This window comes from Embiotoca jacksoni, unplaced genomic scaffold, assembly GCF_022577435.1.
Source record: "Embiotoca jacksoni isolate LCO1_2020_lvr unplaced genomic scaffold, fEmbJac1.0.p SCAF_9, whole genome shotgun sequence".
Classification (NCBI taxonomy): domain Eukaryota; kingdom Metazoa; phylum Chordata; class Actinopteri; family Embiotocidae; genus Embiotoca; species Embiotoca jacksoni.
The window spans coordinates 13,888,792-13,910,072 of record NW_027185447.1 but is presented as its reverse complement, the minus strand read 5'-3'; the positions used below and the strand labels follow the sequence as shown (position 1 = coordinate 13,910,072).

Sequence of the window (21,281 nt, the reverse complement as noted above, 5' to 3'; positions counted from 1 at the left end):
ACTGAAGAACTTCATTTCACACGCTGTTAAAGACAAAGCTTTCCAGTTATTAGACAGAGACCCTACACTTAATGAACAACACTTTTAACATGAAGAAGTGCGGGATAATGACTTCCTTCTTCCATCGAAATCTCAATCTTTGCCACATCGCCAGACCTTGCCACCTCCAGCAATCATAAAATGAAGACAAAGCACCCATTCTGCAAACTTTAATGGACTCGGTTGGCTTAACCTTCTGGCACAAGATACTGCAGAGAATTTTAAACCAGCCAAAGACGATTAAATATCCATACCTTCCCACTGACGTCACTTTTGAAATGACATTGCAACGTATGCCTCGGCCGGTTGCTTTTCGAGCCACAAAGCTTTAAGGAAATGCAAATGCAGTATATTGGAGCTGTGTTAAATCGCTTTGTGATCTGGAGTGATTACTATTCTCACCATTCAGCAGGAGGGACTATATGTCACCTTTCCTTGTCTGTCTCAACATGCATTTGATCAGCCTGGACAAATGCCAAATCTGCACTGTCCTATTTGTCACTATATGGTGTTGTATTATCGCTCACTGCCCTTGTTGTAGTGACTTTTATCACCTCCGGTTGAGGGAGGGGTGAGAAGACGAGGGATGGTGAGAGGCAAGATGAAAAGATAAAAGCAGGATATGCGTCTTGCAAGTTGCAGTGAGTTAATTGGAAAATAAATAAGATATCCAGGGATGGAGTGCATTTTTTTTTAAGCTCAGGAATCTGTACCTTCACCCTCACACGCCCAGAAAAAAAGGTAAAAGAAAGAGGACGTAGACGTGCCAAAATCAAGGGCACAGTGTCAGACAGGTGTGTTTGTGTGTGTGTGTGTGTGTGCGTGGGCAAAGGGTAGGTAGGTCAATACGACTCAGCCCAGTGAAGTGTAACCTCATATCACCTCCTCTTGACTGAGCAGCATATCTGCTGTGCAGAGTGGCTGCTAAATCTCAGAGGTATTCCCTTTTGAAAAGGTAATTAAGCCGTTAGGTACGGCACCCTGGAAGGTCGTTCCAAGCCAAATCCCACAGTACATTAACAGGGCATCACCCAACATTACTCATTTGACTCCAAAAGAGAGCATCTAAATTAGTCCGTGTGGACTATTTTGCTGTGTGGGCTTTTTGCAGAAGTTTGATTTTTGCATAACCTTGGCATCAACTTCCGGACGCATGTGTGCTTGCTTCATCATCTCACATGGAGGATGAGGCAAGTGGTCTGGTTAATCCACTTTATTTCAGGCATCATAGAGAGGGTGCCATGGTGTATTTCAGCAGCATGATATTGGCATCAACTCTCTCCCTGCTGAGCACCCCTTATTCGACTCAAAGATAAAATTTCTATTTGCAGTCCAAGTTTTATATGAAAGAGGGAAGAAAAAAAAAATCACAGTCACTCTCATTCCTCTGTAATCTCCAAAGGGGTGAAACTTCATCATGCAGTGATTTCATGCCTGTATAACACATTAAACCTGGAGTTCTAAATATAGCATTGAACCAACCAATGCTGCCAACTCCACTAGTACATTTACCAATGATCCCGATTTGTTGGTTCTATAGCGTGTTGTGGATAAAGCAAGGGACTATTTACAACTCTTCCACTCCACCAGAGCCCGTTTTAACCCCAGGAATGAGCCATGAAATTACTCTATTTGAGAGAGCAAGAGGGTGGGAAAAGAAGAATCTGGTTGCAGGTTTAAAAATAAATATAAAACCCAGGACCCCAGGTTGTTTTTTTTTACCCATGATGCATTGCAGTCTATTATCCTCTCTGACATGAGACATTGTTGCAGAGGCTGGGGCTGAGGTTTACCTTTCACAAACTATCAGTGTCATGGGAACACGCAAATAGGGAAATGGTTGTAAACAATGGGCATCCACAACGCAGACTCCAACTCTCATTAAGGCACAGACGAGAGGAATGCCAACTAAATCTGTGCTGTGTGTGTTAATGAATGCTAGCATGCTCATACATACATGTATACAATGTGAGGCCAGCATGCTGACTCGGATATTCACACATCTGCATAATCTCTGTCTGTATTTGCTTGGACCAGTGGATCTGAATGGAGCTGCAAAGAGGCTGCAGCCATGAGGATGGAGGCTGAATTCTGGATTCAAACTGCAGGGCAAGTATAGCTCACAATGTACAGCGTGGCCCAGAACACAGGTAGAGTTGGCATTTCTGTTATGCTAGTGGGAGCAAAGACTACCCCGAGAGCACCTAACAGAGAATAACAAATGCTGGTACTGTATAAGAAATGCCAGGCCGACCTTGGTTTCCTCTCTGTATAATGACACAAAAAAGCAGGAAGGCCCAGCACTAAGGACAGGATGAGTTTTATTCTCTAACTCTGCTCCTCACCACACTTTTGCAGAGACAGACAGAACTATTGATTATCTTTCACTGTGTCAGAGAACATACAATTACAGATCACTTTAGATAAAACACACACAGACACAGTCCACCTCACTCCTCCACTCGAGGCCACTGGCTGTCATATCCACTCCTGTTCAAAGGAACTCACTACATGTTTCAAACAAGAAGAGGCAAAGGAAGAATGACACAGAAGAGGAGATGAGTTACAGAGGTCTGACATGGTCATGCCCTTTTAAGAGGATGAAAGAATGAAGCCCAGGGTGAAGGCAGGAGGAGAGAGTCAGGGAAATGGGTAAGATGGCAAGTAACAAAAGAGAGAATAGATGGAAAATTAAGCTTTAGAGAAGAGCATTAATATTAATTGCATCAGAAAATGAAAGGAGAGAAAGACTGAAGAAGTGAGCCACTGAGAAGATGAATATACGTAGCTCATGCATGTCTGTTGTTTTCACCCACTCAGCCAAGCCCTCATACGATGACATGGGAGGACAGATTAGATCTCTCTGACAATCAATAATCCAGAGTGAATGTCAGAGGAGGAGGGAGGATGAGAAAGGACAAGGAGGAGGAGATGAGGTTGAGTAATGGGATGTGAGGTGTGATCGGGCGTGATCAAACCAGGGAACAGACAAGATAAATGAGTGGCGTTGCATGCACACTGGTGACTTGGTTATCTGGTGATCTGGTTTGTGGAGTATTCCACATATGTGTTCCACATATCCTGGTTTTTAGATACCAGTATCTAATGGCTGAAATACTCAGAAATGTGAATACATGTGTTGCCAATAGTTCCATAGTAGTTAATCAGTAAACCAAAAAAATCTAAATGCAATAATGACCACATCCTCAAAGGGAATTGAAAAATCGGACTTGGAAAAGCATAAATTGTAAACCTTTCACTTTCCATTACAGATGGATCCAGCAAAATGGTTAAGGCAGTAGACTACAGATCATATATAGCGGTACATGAAGAACCAGCTTTCTCATTGTCCATACAAATGTATTCTGAATGAGATAATTATGGTTCAAGACTTAAAACTGGAATACAAATGTGCATTTAAAGAACATACTCAAACAAACAGACTCATGTCTATATGCTATTTTACAGTATAGCTGTTGTGATTCTGAAGGACCCAAACACAGAAGGAACAGAAGGACATTAAAAAAAAAAAAAAAAAAAAAAAAAAAAAAAAAATAATAAAAAAAAAAAAAGCTTAGATACTGGAACTAATTAAAAATAAAAGGAGAAAAAAACTAAGACAGGGAGGGAAGGACAACGAGGGACAGATGAAACTGATCACGGCAGGGCAGACAATCACACAAACTACAAAGTAAACAGGAAACCCACATAACATGAGATAAAAGACTACAGAACATAATGAACGTAAAATGAAATCCAAATCGTAACAATAACTGATAGTTTTATAACAACAATGTGTCTAATGGCAATGTGAAGACACTTTAACCATGCAAAAAGGGTTGATTGTAGTAATAACCTACAGAAAAGTAGCTGAACATCTGAATCTGAAGATGTTTTTGGAAGAAAAAGACCTAAAACCCTGTGTGCGTCACTTACTTTGGACACGGTGAAATAAAAACAAAGGGGTGGGATCTAAACCGAATGTAACATTGATGAATTCTGCTAATCCGCTTTATCAAGCTTGTGTAGGTGTGGATTGGTCAGAATTGGCTGACAGAGACTCGGCAACATGAGCAAACAACCCAGCAACTGTATTTACATTTTGATTTAAACAATGCTAAATCCTGATTTGGCCACAGAGGTATGTGACATCACCTTTTTTCTCTTCAAACCAGCGAGAAATGACTGCCACAGATCTTCAAGGGCAAAGAATAGTGTGCATTTGTATATTTCTTGTTCATGAGATATTGAAATATTATTCAACAAGCCAGTCTGACTGATGAGGTAATCACATGATCAGTCGGTCCACACACAGTCACAACACTGTTGTCCTTTGACAAATTCATCCAAATTAGCCTGTTTAGAGCGTCCAAATGAATCAAGGGAAATGTGACAAGAGCATGAAATGGTTGAAAATTACATGCAAAGGTCAAGCAGGCAGAGCATAAATAAATATACATCTACACTTTTTGAAATTCACATGGCAGTGCTATCCACATGCTCACATTACAAGCTAAATCTAACTCAACCCATCCAAAGTGTGCACTCTGCAGAATCATAATTTACTATTTCAGATGTTTCAGTGCATTTAAAGTGAGAGAACGGCTGTATTATGTTCATCTGGGCACTGTATGTTAAATAAGTTATTTTTGCTGTCATATTAAAAAAAAATATATCATGACATGCTGCGATCTAAAGTGTCTTCAGTTTGTCTGTCATACAGACAAACATACAGACAGTTTGTTTGTCATACAGACTAACTGTGTACTCCTCTCTGTAAAGATGAAAAATGGTGGTGGAAATTAGATGACATAACTTTGCAGCCCAGACAAGATTGGCTTTTTAAATATTTAGTGTTTGTTTACAGCTGCTCCCCTGAGTGGCAAAACATTCTGTCTGAGTGGATTAACGGATGTTTGGACACAAAATATTACAGCTCTAAAATTCTCCATTCCCGTCTTAACTTAGCACCACGTCCTTGAGAAAGGGGGCAGGAAAATGAGTAATTTAGCAGGTTATCATAAAAACAGTGTCTGCATTTATTTCAATATCCAAATATTATCTTTTGATTCCAAAAACAATTTAAGCCAATCATTTGGAACAGAGAGCTACAAGCCAGATGGTCTGCTAATGAACTCTAAAGTAGCTCAAGCAATGGCACTAACAGGTTTTACCATAATAATTTTTTTTTTTTAAACTGAAATCAAAGAAGCAGTTCACACGAGCTAAATATGGCATGCCAGTTCCAAGTTCACACATACCTTCAGTAATAGCCTGAAAGGCTGTCCAGCACGGATCCACCACACTCTGCCTCCTGACCATAGAGAAATCAGCTCTTTACACTGTCACATTATAACTCTTGACATTTACTCACAAAGAGACAGCCATCATCAGCAATAACTCAACTTCCCTGTGTGATCCGAGCGGAGTCTGTATACAAGTTGGCACTTATACATACACACACTAGGCTACAGTGTGTCACATGCGGTCTGTAAATCAATGCAGTGCAGTCTTGCGGTAGCCTGGAGAGAGAATGGGATGTGGAGAGGTTCAGTACTCAATACTTTATCGAGTGTCCTTAAACCATTGAGTGTCACGCAAGTACCCTACTTTGTTTGCTTATGCCTGTCAGCACCCATGGACCAATGTGACATTAGAGAAGACACGTTCGGGGCAATGTAGCGTGGCGAAAATGAGCAGTCGATACCAAATAATGTACAAGTGCACACGGACATTTGCATAAATAAATACAAAGGTTACTGAACACAGAGGGGTTTGCAAACAATGGAGTGAATAAATGACCAGAGTGAGAGTTAGTTGATAATCTGCTCTACACCATCCCTGCATCAACACAAAGAGACCAGGATGAGGGGATAAAGGAAGATAAAGAGCAATGAAAAAGAGGAGGAAATAGGCTTACAGAATGGGCGGAGGGCTGGTGGAAAAAAAAAAGATCAAATTTAATGCTCTGTAGAAGCGGAGCGGTAAATAGAAAGAGGGAAAAGTGCACAACAGAGAGAAAAGGAAACGTGCCAATGAATCAGAAGCTGAGATAGACAGGCAGAGAATAAAAATCACAGACAGGGAGTTAGGTTGTAGATTCATAGCATGAATGATTAGAAACAGCAACTCAGCGGCAGCGATGGCGGTGATGGTGGTACTTCTGTCAGCCGACTGAAATATAACTCAGAGATTTGAGGTTTTTAAAGTTTGGTGCACTCCTGTGTGATGTGATCCAGTAAGCTTCCTCTAATCCTTCCTGGAGGGAAGGGAAAGAGGAGGAAGAAAGAAAGAAAAAAGGTGGGTAGAAGATGCAAACGTTGTGGCAGGAGGCCACACTGAGAAGCTCAGGCAATACTACAGAGACAGGTGAGTGGAAAATTGCAGCACTTCCAGCAGCAAAAACAATCAAACTGAGACATAAAATTACTCTGCTCCATTTCCTCTGCACATTATTTCAACAAGCGACAGAAGATATAAACCCAAAACTTTGCTAGCACTCTTCTTCCTTTCAAAGCGTGTAGTTTGAAAAAAGACGCAACAAAACCAAGATACTGTCAGCAGCTGCAGCAGGTGTTGTTTTGTGTGCGGTATGTGTGCACAATACATTTTGTTACAAGCCCTTCCGGAGCGAGTTTGTTTTCAGTCCAGCAGTAAGACAAATTAGCTCACTCCTGGGGGCACTCGTCCATTCTTCTTGTCTCCGTATCCACTCCCTGTCGTCCCACCTGTCTCTATAAATCTCTGCACCATGCTGTGGTGATTGGAGGTCTGGCTCTCCCAGCTTAATTGCCACGTTATCAGCTCTACTCCTGCACTGCCACTTCGCTTGGACCTTTCAGTCAGATGGACATGCCAATTACTGCTCCTCTACGCACACACTTGCTCCTGCTCACTTGCATGGTTTCCTGAGGCTGCACACAGCAGACAGCAGAAAGTACAAAGCCGGCCGTTTGGGATGAAACAGGGAAGAGAATCAAAGCTATTTGTGGCCCCTATGCACACAAATACACACCTCAATACACATAAAGTCTCAGCAGGAGCTTCTTCCACAGGCCAAAAGATACCTGGGGGAACCCCGCTTCGTCCTTCCCTCTTCATCCTTTACTCTAAACACACACACGCGCACGCGCACACGCACACGCACACACACACACACACACACACACACTCTGTACTTATTTCTTAATAGTTTTCTTATCTTTACTTTCCCTTACTGGCACAGTTCAACAGTTTGGAAATATACACTTATTCCCTTTCTTTCTTTTTCAGGAGGAAAGTGACACCAGTGTTGTGTGTATGCACCAAATATGACACTAGACCCAGCAGGGGGGAATCCGGACTCTGACCTAACCCTACCAGCAGCTCCATAAAGCTCTAAAATTGAAATGTAAGAATTAATGACAAATTTTTACATTTTGGAACTCTTACTTATCCCTTTTATATTTCATCTTGTTTTGTATAGATTAAACAAACAGTATATTATTTGCTTATCAGTGAACTTTAAAGGTGCTTGGGCATGTTTCATTTTCACATTTTAAAGACTAATTAAAACTTTCAAAGATGACTCCACGATGAAAAAAAATGGTAGTTGTGGCTCTTTCTAAAATTGAGAACCAGAAGCACACAGGTATTTAATAGATAACCAGCTACTAAGGATTTCTTCTCATTTCTGTGCATAATTATCTGTGAATTCGATCATGCAACAATCTGACTTATTTGTATAATTGCACAAGATACCAATCACAGCTACAATATTAAATCTATTCAAAAACAATCACTACAAACGAATGTCTTTATGTATTCTTTGTGGCATGTTCATTACACATGCTCATCAATGTCCAGTTTTCCAACACTATTAACTCTCTATTGATAACTCCCTGATAATGTGGACCTCTACGGATGCCAGATGTTTCATACACAGCACAGTGACATAGAAACTGCTTTGGGCTTCTCAGAAACCTACCAATTAATCAACCTTAGTGTGCGTGTGTGCGTGTGTGTATGTGCGTGTGTGTGTACATGCTTGTTACAGCTGACACTGACACATCTCCTGGTGTGTGTCGCAGTGGGTTCCCTGATTCTGTTCCAGCACTATTTCCTGCTCTCTCTTCCACGCCACTGAGCCATTTCCTTACTATCACCCAGCGACTCAGAAATAACAGACAGTCAGACACACGCGCAGACACACACGCTGACTAAAATACACTCTAATTATCCCACAGATACATCATGTTAACAACAGGGCATTAATAGCACATTCGCCTTTCCTCTTTCTGTCTCACAACCCCATGTCTGTGCCATTACATCTCGTCTTATTAATGCACTGGCTGATTGTGGACCGTTTTCACTTTAGATGAGAGAGGCAGGAGAGAAGAGTTTTATCATCCAGCCCCTAATTATTTCACTTTCTGTCAAATTGGTTCACCTCAGGCCCATCACACTCAATATCCCTCAGTATAGTCACTGTATTTCTCTGCTGTCACTCATTACAGACGCCGCTAAATGAGTTTAAAAGTTACCATTGATTAGTTTCATGTCTTGTGATGCTCATGGAAAATCTATTCCATAGTGAAGTCAGTTTTCAGCAAACTTTATACATGGCGTGTGTCAGTTTTTATTCCAAGCTGAAAATCTTTCTCTGTGACACAGTTGGTGACTCAGCCCGCCAGCGAAAATGTGTACATGCATGCATGCAAGTGCAAAAACTATATAAATGTAGTTTGAGCAATGTGTGCAAAAGTATGTGTGTCTGTGTGTGCGTTTGCTCCTGCCAAGACCCAAAGCCTGCAGAGCACCAGTGACCTGATATGTAGGGCGAGACCGAAACACTGGGATGACAGCCGAGAGCCCGCCCCCACTAACTCTGACTGACAGCGCTGTAACCTCGGCTGCCTCCCGCGACAATAGTTTGGTCTTGGTTCCACTTTAACGTCTGTCATTCCCAGTTTAATGTAACAGCTATTTCTAGAGCAAAGTTCTATAAAAGCATCATAACATGGCTGGAGGACAAGACCAAATGAGGCGGAATGAGAGGAGATACAGTAGATGTTTTTAGAGAGGTCTACTGGGACTCAGACAAACTACTTGCTCTTAATTCCTCAAAGCGACTGTCAGGATCTGCAAAAGTCTTCTGTTGCTCTAGGTGCTTGTCTGGAGACAAAACTACATTAGTGTACATGTATCGCTTCAGGGCTTTTCTGTCTTTTAGTTTTACAGCCTTTGTGGCTAATGTAGCACTGAGGCAATCACATCCTGCTGCCTTCATCTCCCATTTGTATGGGACAGATCTATCCTAATCTATAGACAAGGTCCAACAGTCGCATGTCTCGGTGGATTCAACTAAATCAGGTCAAAGGGGTGGAGACACTCAAAAGACCATTATTTTTCACAAAAAGTGCACAGAGTTAGAGCCAGTGTTCCCACCATTTGATGCAAATGAAGCAAATGACCAAAGTAAAGGATTAAACTATGGATGTCTAGAGCTGATCTCAAAGACCTGTATCAGGGCAGATTTTTTAACTGATCAGTATCAGCTATGTTGATATTCAGTCCTGATCTATTGTTTTAAATCAACCTTTGCATGGGTGTCATAAAGGGAGAGCACCATTTGTTGCAGGACGTTGAAGTATACTCTGACATTTGGCATACATACGGTAAAAACACGTGCAGAATGTTTCAAAATCAAAAACAAAACCAGCACAAAAGTCTCATGTAATCTCTGCTATGTGAGCATTTTGTAAGGTAGCGGAGCTGCGTTCAAAAATAATTTGAAACGGCTCCTAAACAACTCAGGTAAATGTAACAATGTGTAATTGTGAGTTTTATTCATTGTGAATGTTTAGCCTAGTTCAGACCAAAGATTCCAGCTGAGACAAAACTGTTTTAGAAGGTTTGAGGGAAAAGTTGCAGCAGTGTGAACAGGCCCATCTCAGCTAGACAAAAGCCAGCTGACAGTTTCGTCTGACACTCATCTTGTCAAGTCGCAAGTGGGCAGTTTTAGACTGTGAGGCAAGATTGTTAGTGCTTTTTCTGCTAATTAGAGGATACACCAACTCCTCAAAACAATAAAAGCACTCCGGAAAAGATGGAAGAAACTGACAAAACAGGGAGGTCTCCTGTCTCAAGTTTATGGCATAAATTTGCATGAGGCTCCTGGGTATTCTGTTGAGGCACCCATGAATGGCTCTAAATTTTCCACCTTCACTATCCTCATTCATATTTTGAGATGCTACAAATTAAATCCAGCTCAAAAACCCATAAAAATCTAAAAAAATATATATATATATTAATTTGTGAATTTGTAAGAATATAAATACGAATTATTGTAAAAATTAAAAGCTTGGATGCTGATTTTTGTCTCATTGAAACATACCTATTTATATATAAATTGGATTGATTTTCATAATTTTATTGAACTTGAGGTGTGCACTGTGTAGTTGTATAATCAAGGAAAATACAAGTACCGGGTCGGGACAACCAGAAAAGAATGTAAAACCTAGGGGTAAACATGTACAGAAAGTGGTACTGTTTAGACTTTAGCTACTTCAGCAGGATGAAGAGCACGTATGGCATTCCAAAGAAAAAGAAAAGATCAAAATTAAATCTTAATTTTAGCATTATAAGATCTGTGGATGTTGTATAAAAGACTGACTTTGGCATCATAGCCCCAATCTCTTTTTGAGAATGAATCATTTAAGAAAAAGTCAGGAAGGGACATATGAGGTAGTGGGCTACATTTAGGCTAAAAAGGGATCTCCTTTACAGCCTCCAGGACATCTTCTGGGATGTGACATTAAAGTCAGTTCTTATTTGTGACTGAAAAGCAGAAAATCAGATTATCTGTGCCCACAAACGGAAACCTGCATGTCATATTAAACTAGTTACAAATACCCATGTAGTTTGAGCATGTTTTAAATCTCTGCAATACATATTTACCATGTCATGAGGCCCTTTTTTGATAGTTCCATATGGCTTTTACATCAGCCAAATAATTCCCCGTGGGCTCATGGAGCGTGGGAGGGAAAAAAGGGAAAAGTTTGTGAAGTGAAAATGTCACATGCTCAATGAGCATGCAAGGAATTGTGGGATTGATGTGACTGTGGAGGGACTTTTTTTTTTTTAATGTAACTCCAGAGAGATACCGCAGGGAGTATGATGAGACAGAACAGACTGCCAGAAATGTTGCGATAAAGGATGAGCTGGAGGTGGGGAATAAAGTGCATTTGAGAAAGAAAAAGGGAAACATACAATAAATGCAGAAAATGTGTGAAATAAAAATGTTATAAAGTATGGAGAATTTTAGCTCTAAGAGTAAAGGAGTCACAGAGTGTTGAGCTGCATTTGAACAACTCTTCCTCCCCACCTGAGCTGTGGAGCTGACACTTGGCTGCCTATTGACATGGTAAATTGAGGGCCCATTTGAGCAGCACTGTGGCCAGAAGATGCCATAGACTCTGCCAGAGCTGTATATTCACAGAAGCATTGTAATAATACACATCAGGGAACAGCACATTAAAGAAGAGAGAAAGGCAGTGGACGGAGGAAAGGGGAAGGAATGCAACTGACGGTGAGCTGTATGGAGGTAGGACGATTAAAAAAAGTGTGACAGTGGCGGCCGGAGCAGCTAGAGGGAGAACAGAGAGAACGAGAACAGCTAAATGATAAGAGGGGAGGACAGAAAGCAAAATTGATTTCTATTTTTAGAAGACTGATGGGCAGAAAGAGTCTAAAACATGTTCAATTTTAAAGTCACACAAACACATACTTGGATAGTTCATGCATATACCACCACACATGCAGATAAAACCTGCCACTGATCATGCAACTAGATTGCTTGCGGTAATGTATTTGCTTTTCAAGTGGGTGAACGTGACTTGTGCGCCTGAATGTGTAAGGATGTATGCCTTGTTAGGGTGTAACTGGAGCCATTAGCCATTTGGTATCTGCACCACAGGCTTCACTGACCCTCAGCACTTGGTAGGAGGAGCAGGCCAACCTATTAACAAAGAGTGAAAAGCTCCGAGCTTACCCTATCACACAAGGACACACTTAATTAGGCTGTTTGTTTAGCAGACTCTAATGGGAAGGATGGTGAATGGGGGAAGAGGTTGACTGCTCTCCTTGAAACTGCAGGCTGGAAGACATCTGGCCAAGGATGAGATGGAGGACACCAAGATATAAGTGGAACATGGCCTCATCACATTTGGCTATCTCATTTTCTCAGGACAGATGGTAATGATGGAGAGCTACTACGGACAATATCTATAAATGGTAGGTTGAGTCATTACAACTCCACTACCATAATTAAAGTCGAAAACAAAACTTCCCAAATGCTTCATCTGAATGGCCAAAACACATTGGTTAAATTGAGAGAGGGAAAAATACAGTGAGGAGGAGACAGGGTGAGACAGTGATTGAGTTTATATGTATTAAGCCAGTAAGTAACAACAGTGTGATACATGAGGGACACAACCCCTGTATGAAATTACAGCTAATTAGTGCAATCCTTCAGAAAAATTACATCTCTCTTTCTCTTTCATCCCTTCATCCCTTCACCCCTTCAGCTCTTCTCCCTTGATCCCTCTCCATGTGCAGAAGGCTAATTAAAGGAGAGAAATTGGAAATGGGCCCTTGCACACTCTAATTCAGGTAGAGGAAGGAGTGGTAGTGACGAGGAGGAGGAGGTGGGGGGAGAAGTCGGACCTAGGACAAGGACACTGGATCAGAAAGGTGAGGCCTTGTCATTTGGGGAAGTATTACAGAGATGAAGAGGGCAGCAGTGAGGACACTGGACAGACTGGATGAGACAGATGAAGTGTGACGCCTCCAAAATCCACCAAACTCCTGCTCCTGTAAATCCCCCGCTGATTTATACCAACACGCGCCTCTCCTCTTTCACCACTTCATTTATCTCTGAAAGGTCTGTAGGATCAGAGAACAAATGTTAATCTACGGAATCATCCTGCATCCATCCGAGTCCTCCGCACTGTGTCAGAGGTCAAAACAGTTGGCGGTTGGTCTGACCGGACCACTTGACAAATGTATGAGATCAATAACTCATTGAAAATGTTCTCCATCAACAGTAGCTCTCTGATGGTAATCTGAATTTGAATTAAATGGATAATTTTATTAGTGAGCTGTCTATGTGTACACAGCTTTCAGTTTTCAAAGTGTTTTGAAAAATGTAAATTGATGAAATCAATGACTTGCTTGCTGAAACACTGATCATGAGAAACAAGGCGTTTCTTGTAGCGATTGTTATTTTCAGATATTTTCCTACATTTCAGTAGTCACTTTGGTGAGTACAATGTTATCACAACCGGCAGAAATGATGGTCAAAACCATAAAGAAGTCGAATCCAAAAGCTATAAGAATAATATACTGCATCTCTCAGCTGGCAGAGGAGTTTATGAAAAATTTCCAAGAGTCTTGTTAGCGCATTTGGAGAATTCTAGTCTTCATACCAGTTTATACAAACACATCCCTCTCCGTCTCTCCTCTCCCTCAGTCCACTTTGTCTTTATTCCACTCTTGGAGACTCTAAAATCCACAGGCTCAGGCCAGGTGCTGCTGCAGAGTGGTGGATCAGAGAGTTGATGATGGATGACGGAAGTGTGTGTGTTTGTGTGTGTTTGTGTGTGTTTGTTTGTGTGTGTTTGTGTGTGTGTTCAAGAGGATTCTCCACACATTAGTCTGAGTCACTCATTCCTGCTGTGAGGAAGCAGGGGATGATGATGGACAGGGGAAAGAGGTTAACAGCTTGCATGCTCTCTAACATGCTATACTTACATTAAATTGTTGTATAACCCCAGGATGCCACTATCACTGAGAGGATTAACAATCGATTACCATATTACTTAACAACAGAGGCCTAAAACACATTTGGCTCAACACCAAATGGATGCCGTCTCGAGCAGGCAATGTAACGCACGCCAGGAAAACAACAAAGGGTGTGTTTGTCTGTTTAAAGCTAACACTACTCCTCCCCCACCGTCCCACCCACTGGGGTCCTGCCTCCCCTTCTGCTTCATCTGCATGTTCACACACACAAACATAAACACAGGCATGGACCAAAGCACACGCACACATACAGACTGACAAACTGTAGCATAGTAGGAGCATCCCAGTGGAAAGGGGCAATTACTTTACCGTTGACTGAGACTGTGTGATCTGATTAGAAGAAAGGGTGTGTTTATATGCTGTGTGGGTTTTGAGGAAAAGGGTTGCCATGATCTGGAGGGTTAACAGGACAATAGATAATTCAGGAGGACTTAAATTTTGGCTATAGTTGTACACTTTGTCAATTATTTTGTGGTAAAATGCTACAAACGGGAAATTCCTCACATATTTTCCTAATACATCTCTCAAAAGAGACACACATGTTTTTTAAATTTTTTTATTTCAGTATTGCATCTCAACTTATTGGTAGAGATCTACCGAATACACACTTCTCATCTATTCCCCCCCTCCTACTTATGCGTCCATAACGGAGGCAGCACATAGACATTATTGACCCAGCGGACTGTCTACCGACATGCCCAGAGAGACGTGGGGGTTGCAATAAATAAATGGGTTGTTTTTAGATTCAGATCCAGCTGTGTGCTCATCTCTATGTGGGCCTGTCAGGTCAGTGGTGAGCGTGGCTTGATGCTTTTTTGCTTTGCGCGTGTGTATGTGTACAAATGTCTAGCAGTATACAGATGGTTGGAAGCCACCCTGCCCTTCTCTGCAGTGGTGCAAATCTTTGGATATCCCGCTGCTGAGCTTTGCCAGGCCTGCCTCTCGGAGTACACACACAGGGTTGCCCCATGTCTGTTCTTAATGTGAACGGGGGATAAACCACGCTGCTCTTTCCTCTGAAAGAGATCCCTGCCTCGGAACAATGTCCACGGGACAGCACAGTTTCCTCAACACTAGCACCATTTGTATGGCTGCTTATCTCAGATATGACAATACAGCCAGATGTCCTGGGCGATTTAACCAAATGTCTGATGAGTTTCATCCACTGAATTGCCAAACATGGAGGAGAACATAACCATATAGCGTGACTCGCTGTGCAGCAGGCAGCAAGGAAGAAAATGTAATTCTCCCAGCAATTTACATGGAGATGAGGCAAAAATGTCAATTATACCGTTCAAAATGCAGATCACCCCTTGTAAGTGATACTGTCACAGGCCCGGAGCTGATGGCCCACCTAACAATAACATAACATTTCCTCCTGATAAATGGAAATCAATGCAAATATCATCAATCAATGCAGTTGTTACACTGTGCATACCCAACCAAAAGAGTTCACAAATTGGGGTCCAGGGTGTCTCACAGTTTACAGTTATCTAAATCTGGATAGATATTTCTCAAACACCATAAATCTTTTTGAAAAGCTCAAAACCAGAGACCAAATCTTACTAAATTAACATTTGCGCTGTAACATGTAGGAAGAGTGGAAGTAAATCTTCGGGGTCCTCGGTTTCAGTCAATGCTACAGGTTATTAATCAAGCCTTGTGTCTCTTCCAAAAGTACTTGAGTCTTTTTGGACCAACACTCATTAAAGTTTAAGTGGCACAGCACACTGTCAGGGTGGCATCACCGCCCAGGGCCCTGAATAAATTAATGATGCTTAAGTAAACTATGGATTAATTATAGATAGTCCAATGTGTCAGAAGGCATATATGCATATCTGACTGAGCCTCTTACCTGCAGCCATGCTAATGAAGAACTAACCTGCCTCAGTAGACAGAGGACAGATGGAAAAACACACTTGGCACTATACTGATGCTCTTGCACACAGTATTGCCCTTGAGCAGAGAAAGGCTCTGATTAGGCTTCACTTACATTATTTAGCCTGGAACAAACAACAACCAGCCAAGCGCAGGAAAGCAAAAGGGGCAGAACAGCAAAAAACAGCACAGACAATTGAAAAATACAGAAGACTATTTCATACACAGTATATTAATGTCTAATTGGTTTTGTCCCCTGAAGCTGGGGGACATGGTGAAAACACTCATAGGCATATAAAGAGGCATTAGTTTTAAGCTGAAGCTGCATCAATGTGGCCTCATTTATCAAAATGTTTTATTTATTTCAACGTGTATTGACAGATATTTGGGGTTTCTGAGAAACCTCTAAAATCCAGTCATCGGAAGATTAATGTGCAACTATTTTGATACTGAAAATCTAAGAATTTTATAGTTTTTTTCCAGCAAAACTACTTGCTTCTCAAAAGCTGTTTAGTGTTTTTTTGTTGTTGTTGTTTTTTTCTTTTCTTAAACTTTATGGACCATCTAAAAATTAATAAATTGAGGAAATAATCAGCAGATTGACCATTTAAAAAAACAACAACAACATTGCAGCCCAGAATACACAAAAGAGTTGAATATAATGTTCCTATGGAACAAATTCAGTTTTGAGGGGGTGAGGTGTTTGAGTTTGGCGTACATTTTGGGTCATGTCATATTTCATACTTATTTTTGTATAAGATGAGAACAAAAGCATGAGGAACAAAGAATGCTGCATCATTGTTATATTCCTGAGATGAATACTGCCTGCAATTTATCCAGGTGAGCCAGGTGCTGGTCGACATACAGCCTCAGTATATAGACTATCAAGTACAAACAGAAACAACTTCCAGTTCTCTTTCTGTTAAAACAAAGACTTTGGCCACTTAACCACTCTAAATATGAAAAGATTCTCAACATTGCATCAATGAAACTCTGCTTTTCAGATCCACTTTATGACTGCTAGTTTGAGGTTTTGACAAATTATACAAGATAACCTGACAGAGAAGAGTACATATTTCATTCTTGACAAATCCTGTCTTGTCTCGTCTTATCTTAAACCCTGTCAGAAACAACTTTGGTGATTTATTTTGGTGAGGATAATGGAGATCCAGTAGGTTGAAGAAAAAGAAATGAAATATATGGTATAGTCTCTGCGCTATATCCACATTTCCTGCAGCTTGTAAAGCATTTTTTTTTCTTACAAAAAAAGTACAATTAAATGTCTGAATAAGCACATGCTCATATGGAAATATTATACAGCTGAGGTGAGATTTTAAAGAAAATCACAAAGGTCACTATGAACTCTTTTGTGAATGCCACATTAAGCCCCTGTCCAAATGTGCAGCTGGTTAAGATGCTTTAGTGAGAGCAATAGTAAGCGCTCTTACCGTCCACAGCCATAGTCGGTCTCAACGTGTATCTCTCCGTGGTGTCAACAGGACTCTCCCATTCTTCTGGCAGACGGATGAAATGTAGGTTACTCAGAGTGACGATAAAGAGCGCTTCTTGCCCCCCTTTAACCTACTATGTGAGCATGGAGACAGCTCTTACTGTAGTCGCGCTGAGCGAAAAGAAACCTGGATCACACTCTTCTTCCCTGTCGGTTCACGGCCATTTGTTGTCCGAGACGCCGGGACTGGTCCGATATGAAACAGCTCCCTCTGTATCCCCGCCCCCCTCTCCGTACCTGACCGCCGGGAGACAAAAGGTCATTACACACCGACACCAGCTGTTACTGGATACAGGCTGGATACTGCTGCCTCTCCCACTCTTTATTTCTCTCTTTCTCTCTCTCTCTCTCTCTTTCTCTCTCTCTCTCTCTCTCTCTCTCTCTCTCTCTCTCCCTCTCTCTCTCTCTCTCACGCCACGTACAAACACACACACTTCCACGCCTCATTTTTTTTTTTTTTTTTTTAATGAAAATAGCAACCATAAGCTGCAACAGAGCCTCTCATTACTTGAAATCCAGTTTTAATGCAATGGATGTCCCACATACCTATAATATGTTTTTATAATTTCCAAGATTTATCTAATTAAGGGACATTAAAGCTGTCAAAATGCCATCCTGTTATTTTCATCTTTCCCCATACAATTAATTTTAGTGTCAAGTTTACACTATTGGTGAATAAACCCTACTGCAGTCACTGAGACCAGTACACTAAAACTACATGACCATAACAAACCAGAGCCATACAAGGGAATGAACAGAATCAGTTTTACATGTGATAATTGATATTTGTCAATAAATGTGTCTCCTTAAATTACAATTTCAAAATCAAAGCAAAATATGTCTGGTGGCAGAGGGAAAGTAATGAATCTGTTCATGGGAGTTTTGTGACTTTTCATCATGAGAAACCTTCACTCAACACTTCCTTTGCGCATTGGAAAATACTGGCTGAGCTAAAAACAACATTAAAGAAGGAGCACAAGCCTCCTAGATTTCCCAAAAACTTCAATTTAACAGAAATCTTCGCTCTTGCGTTTGTTTGACTGAAAGTAAACACAGAAAGTAGTCCCCCGGGGAATCTTTCCACTCGGTCTCCCCTTATTGCTTCCTGGCAGCGATGAAAACTACAGTGTGTGCCTTTTTGATTTAATTTTTGCGGTTTGCAAACTTGCAGGTACAAACCATCATATTGCATTCACCACTACTTTCCCATGCAAACAAGTTAAATCAAAAGTGAGCCACTGTCTCAGACTTGCATAAACAAACAAGCACACACATTCATGAACACAGCAAGTGAGTCAACTGGCACGCTGACAATGCAGATCAGCAGCTTTCTGTGTTTACTCAAAGACGAGTTTTTCGATGATTTCTGACATGTATTTGTTTGTTTATTGGAGGCTTTGCATCGGTGATTCAAAATTTTACCAATTCTCCAGAGTTGAGGTGTTCAGTAAAATATAATCATGATGAACTGCAATGGACAAAAATAAGACAGAAGGGTTCAGGTTATCACATGCAGCATTTTAGTGTTGTACTTCCAAAAAGTTAGGGTCAAAGGTCAAAATCAAAGCAGCAGAGGTTCAGATAGTTTTATAATCAATTTGTTTTCTGTACAACCACAACTGTAAAGCAGGTGTTTATTATAGTAACCATGATGACAAAGGTCCCTTACAGAAAATTACAGTCATTTTAAACCAAACCACAATGTTTAACCAACCTTAACCAAGAAGTTATTTTAATCCCATGATACTTCCCTAAATTTAAACAGATTGTTTTTCTTCCATACCTAACCAAATCCGGGCTCCATCGTCACATCATCAAAATCCCATAAAGCATAAATAGCAACTTTCATTAGACCCTTTCCTCCTCTAGACTTTAGAAAAGCTCTTTATTGAACTACAGAGTAAGTTATGCAGTTGCTTTGCCTGCTTCTATCCATGATGAATAAACTTATTTTTTGTCTTTTTTTTTTTGGTGGATTGCCAACAAGTGGAGTGGGGAGAAGAGGTTTGTTGAAACAGAAGAAAAACAAAGTGCATGTTTTTGCTATCATCTATGCAAACAAAATCTTTTTGGGAGGAGATCCAACGACATAGGAACCAGAGAAACTGTCCCAGTTGTCATCTATGTAAGCAACTATTTCCCCTTCAAACAGCCAAGCTTTACTTCAATGCAGAGAATACGGGAGCAAGTTATGAATGTGCGTTTGTCAATGTAATCTCTCCACATACTCCACTAATTGGCTCTGCCTGCATTCTTTTTAAAAAAAAAAATTTTTCTTTCACTTTATTAATCCCCGAGGGGAAATTTCTTCGCTACAGCAGGGGGGCTCTCAGGGGGGAGCTGCTGCAAAAGGCTGCCACTAGCGCGGCGCCAGGTAACCTGACCTGAGGTGCATGTTTTTGGATGATGGGAGGAAGCCGGAGAACCCGAAGAGAACCCACGCAAGCACAGGGAGAACATGCAAACTCCACACAGAAAGGCCCAGGACCGGATTCGAACCAGGAACCTTTTTTGCTGTGAGGCGGCAATGCCAACCACTGCACCACCGTGTCGCCCAAATACATGCAGATACATGCAGACTGCTCTGCACTAGTTCTTTTTTGTAGAACAGGGAAGAGATATGTCCTTGAAAGACTCCATTAGCCTGTGTAGAAGATGAAGGCCCATCCCAAAGTCCAGACAAACGGTGAGCAACAAGGAACAAAGAGCCAGCTGGTCCATCAGGGCTTCACCAGAAAACATGCTGACTGTCAGGGAAAGAACTATAATCACACACACATACAGAGTTAGATATAATGGTATAAACTCACATATGTAGAGGCACACACATGCGCCCACTCATACTCTCCGAGACAGAGCTTAATTTAGAAGTGTGCCTGTAAGGACATTTTGACATGCAAAAAATTTAGCTGTGAAAGCTTGTATTTTTAATTCAGAGGGTGGTCAGTGTGGTGAATAATGAATAGAATGGTACCCGCAGAAATCGAGTGGCAAGACTTTCAAAGCATCTGTCCATAGGGTCTCCTGTGACAGAAACACATCAGATAAAGCAGGATGGACTCGTGGATAGAAATGTTTGTATAGTATTGTGTATCGTTGCAGAAAAACATGGGGGAATAGAACCTCAGGAAAGTGTCATTGTTTATATTCATTCTTTACTCTGTGTAGTCATGAGTTTCCACTGGGTTTGGTTAAGGCATCTTTTTTGGGTGATAAATCAGTGAAAGGTAAGAGGGATGGAGACTCAGAGACTGGTGATTTCTTCATGCAACCTATACATTACAACATATACAGTGGTGTGAAAAAGTGCCCCCTTTCTGATTTCTTATTTTTTTGCATGTCTGTCACACTTAAATGTTTCAGATCATCAAACAAATTTAAATATTAGTCAAAGATAACACAAGTAAACACAAAATGCAGTTTTTAAATGAAGGTTTTTATTATTAAGGGAGAAAAACAATCCAAACCCACATGGCCCTGTGTGAAAAAGTGTTTGCCCCCTCCTGTTAAAACACAACTTAACTGTGGTTTATCACACCTGAGTTCAATTTCTCTAGCCACACCCAGGCCTGATTACTGCCACACCTGTTCTCAATCAAGAAATCACTTAAATAGGACCTGCCTGACAAAGTGAAGTAGACCAAAAGATCCTCAAAAGCTAGACCCCACAACAACATCCAAAGAACTGCAGGCCTCACTTGCCTCAGTTAAGGTCAGTGTTCATGACTCCACCATAAGAAAGAGACTGGCCAAAAATGGCCTGCATGGCAGAGTTCCAAGACCAAAACCACTGCTGAGCAAAAAGAAAATTAAGGCTCATCTCATTTTTGCCAGAAAACATCTTGATGATCCCCAAGACTTTTGGGAAAATACTCTGTGGACTGACGAGACAAAAGTTGAACTTTTTGGAAGGTGTGTGTCCCATTACATTTGGCGTAAAAGTAACACCGCATTTCAGAAAAAGAACATCATACCAACAGTAAAATATGGTGGTGGTAGTGTGATGGTTTGG

The 21,281-nt window shown here is 41.1% G+C and overlaps 1 protein-coding gene across 2 annotated transcripts in view; it reads right to left on the bottom strand.

Annotated features, from left to right (window-relative positions):
• Positions 1–17,581, bottom strand: part of samd10b (sterile alpha motif domain containing 10b) — a 48,250-nt gene extending 30,669 nt beyond the window's left edge. The window contains exons 1-2 of one of the 2 annotated variants that reach the window (XM_069141298.1): positions 17,371–17,581; positions 17,208–17,273 (exon numbers count right to left, since the gene is read on the bottom strand). In XM_069141298.1, the coding sequence (XP_068997399.1) occupies positions 17,208–17,220 (13 nt within the window). In that variant the 5' untranslated portion in view covers positions 17,221–17,273; positions 17,371–17,581. The remainder of the gene's footprint in view (positions 1–17,207; positions 17,274–17,370) is intronic. The other variant, XM_069141300.1, reaches the window with a different exon arrangement.
• Between the last annotated feature and the right edge of the window lie 3,700 nt (positions 17,582–21,281).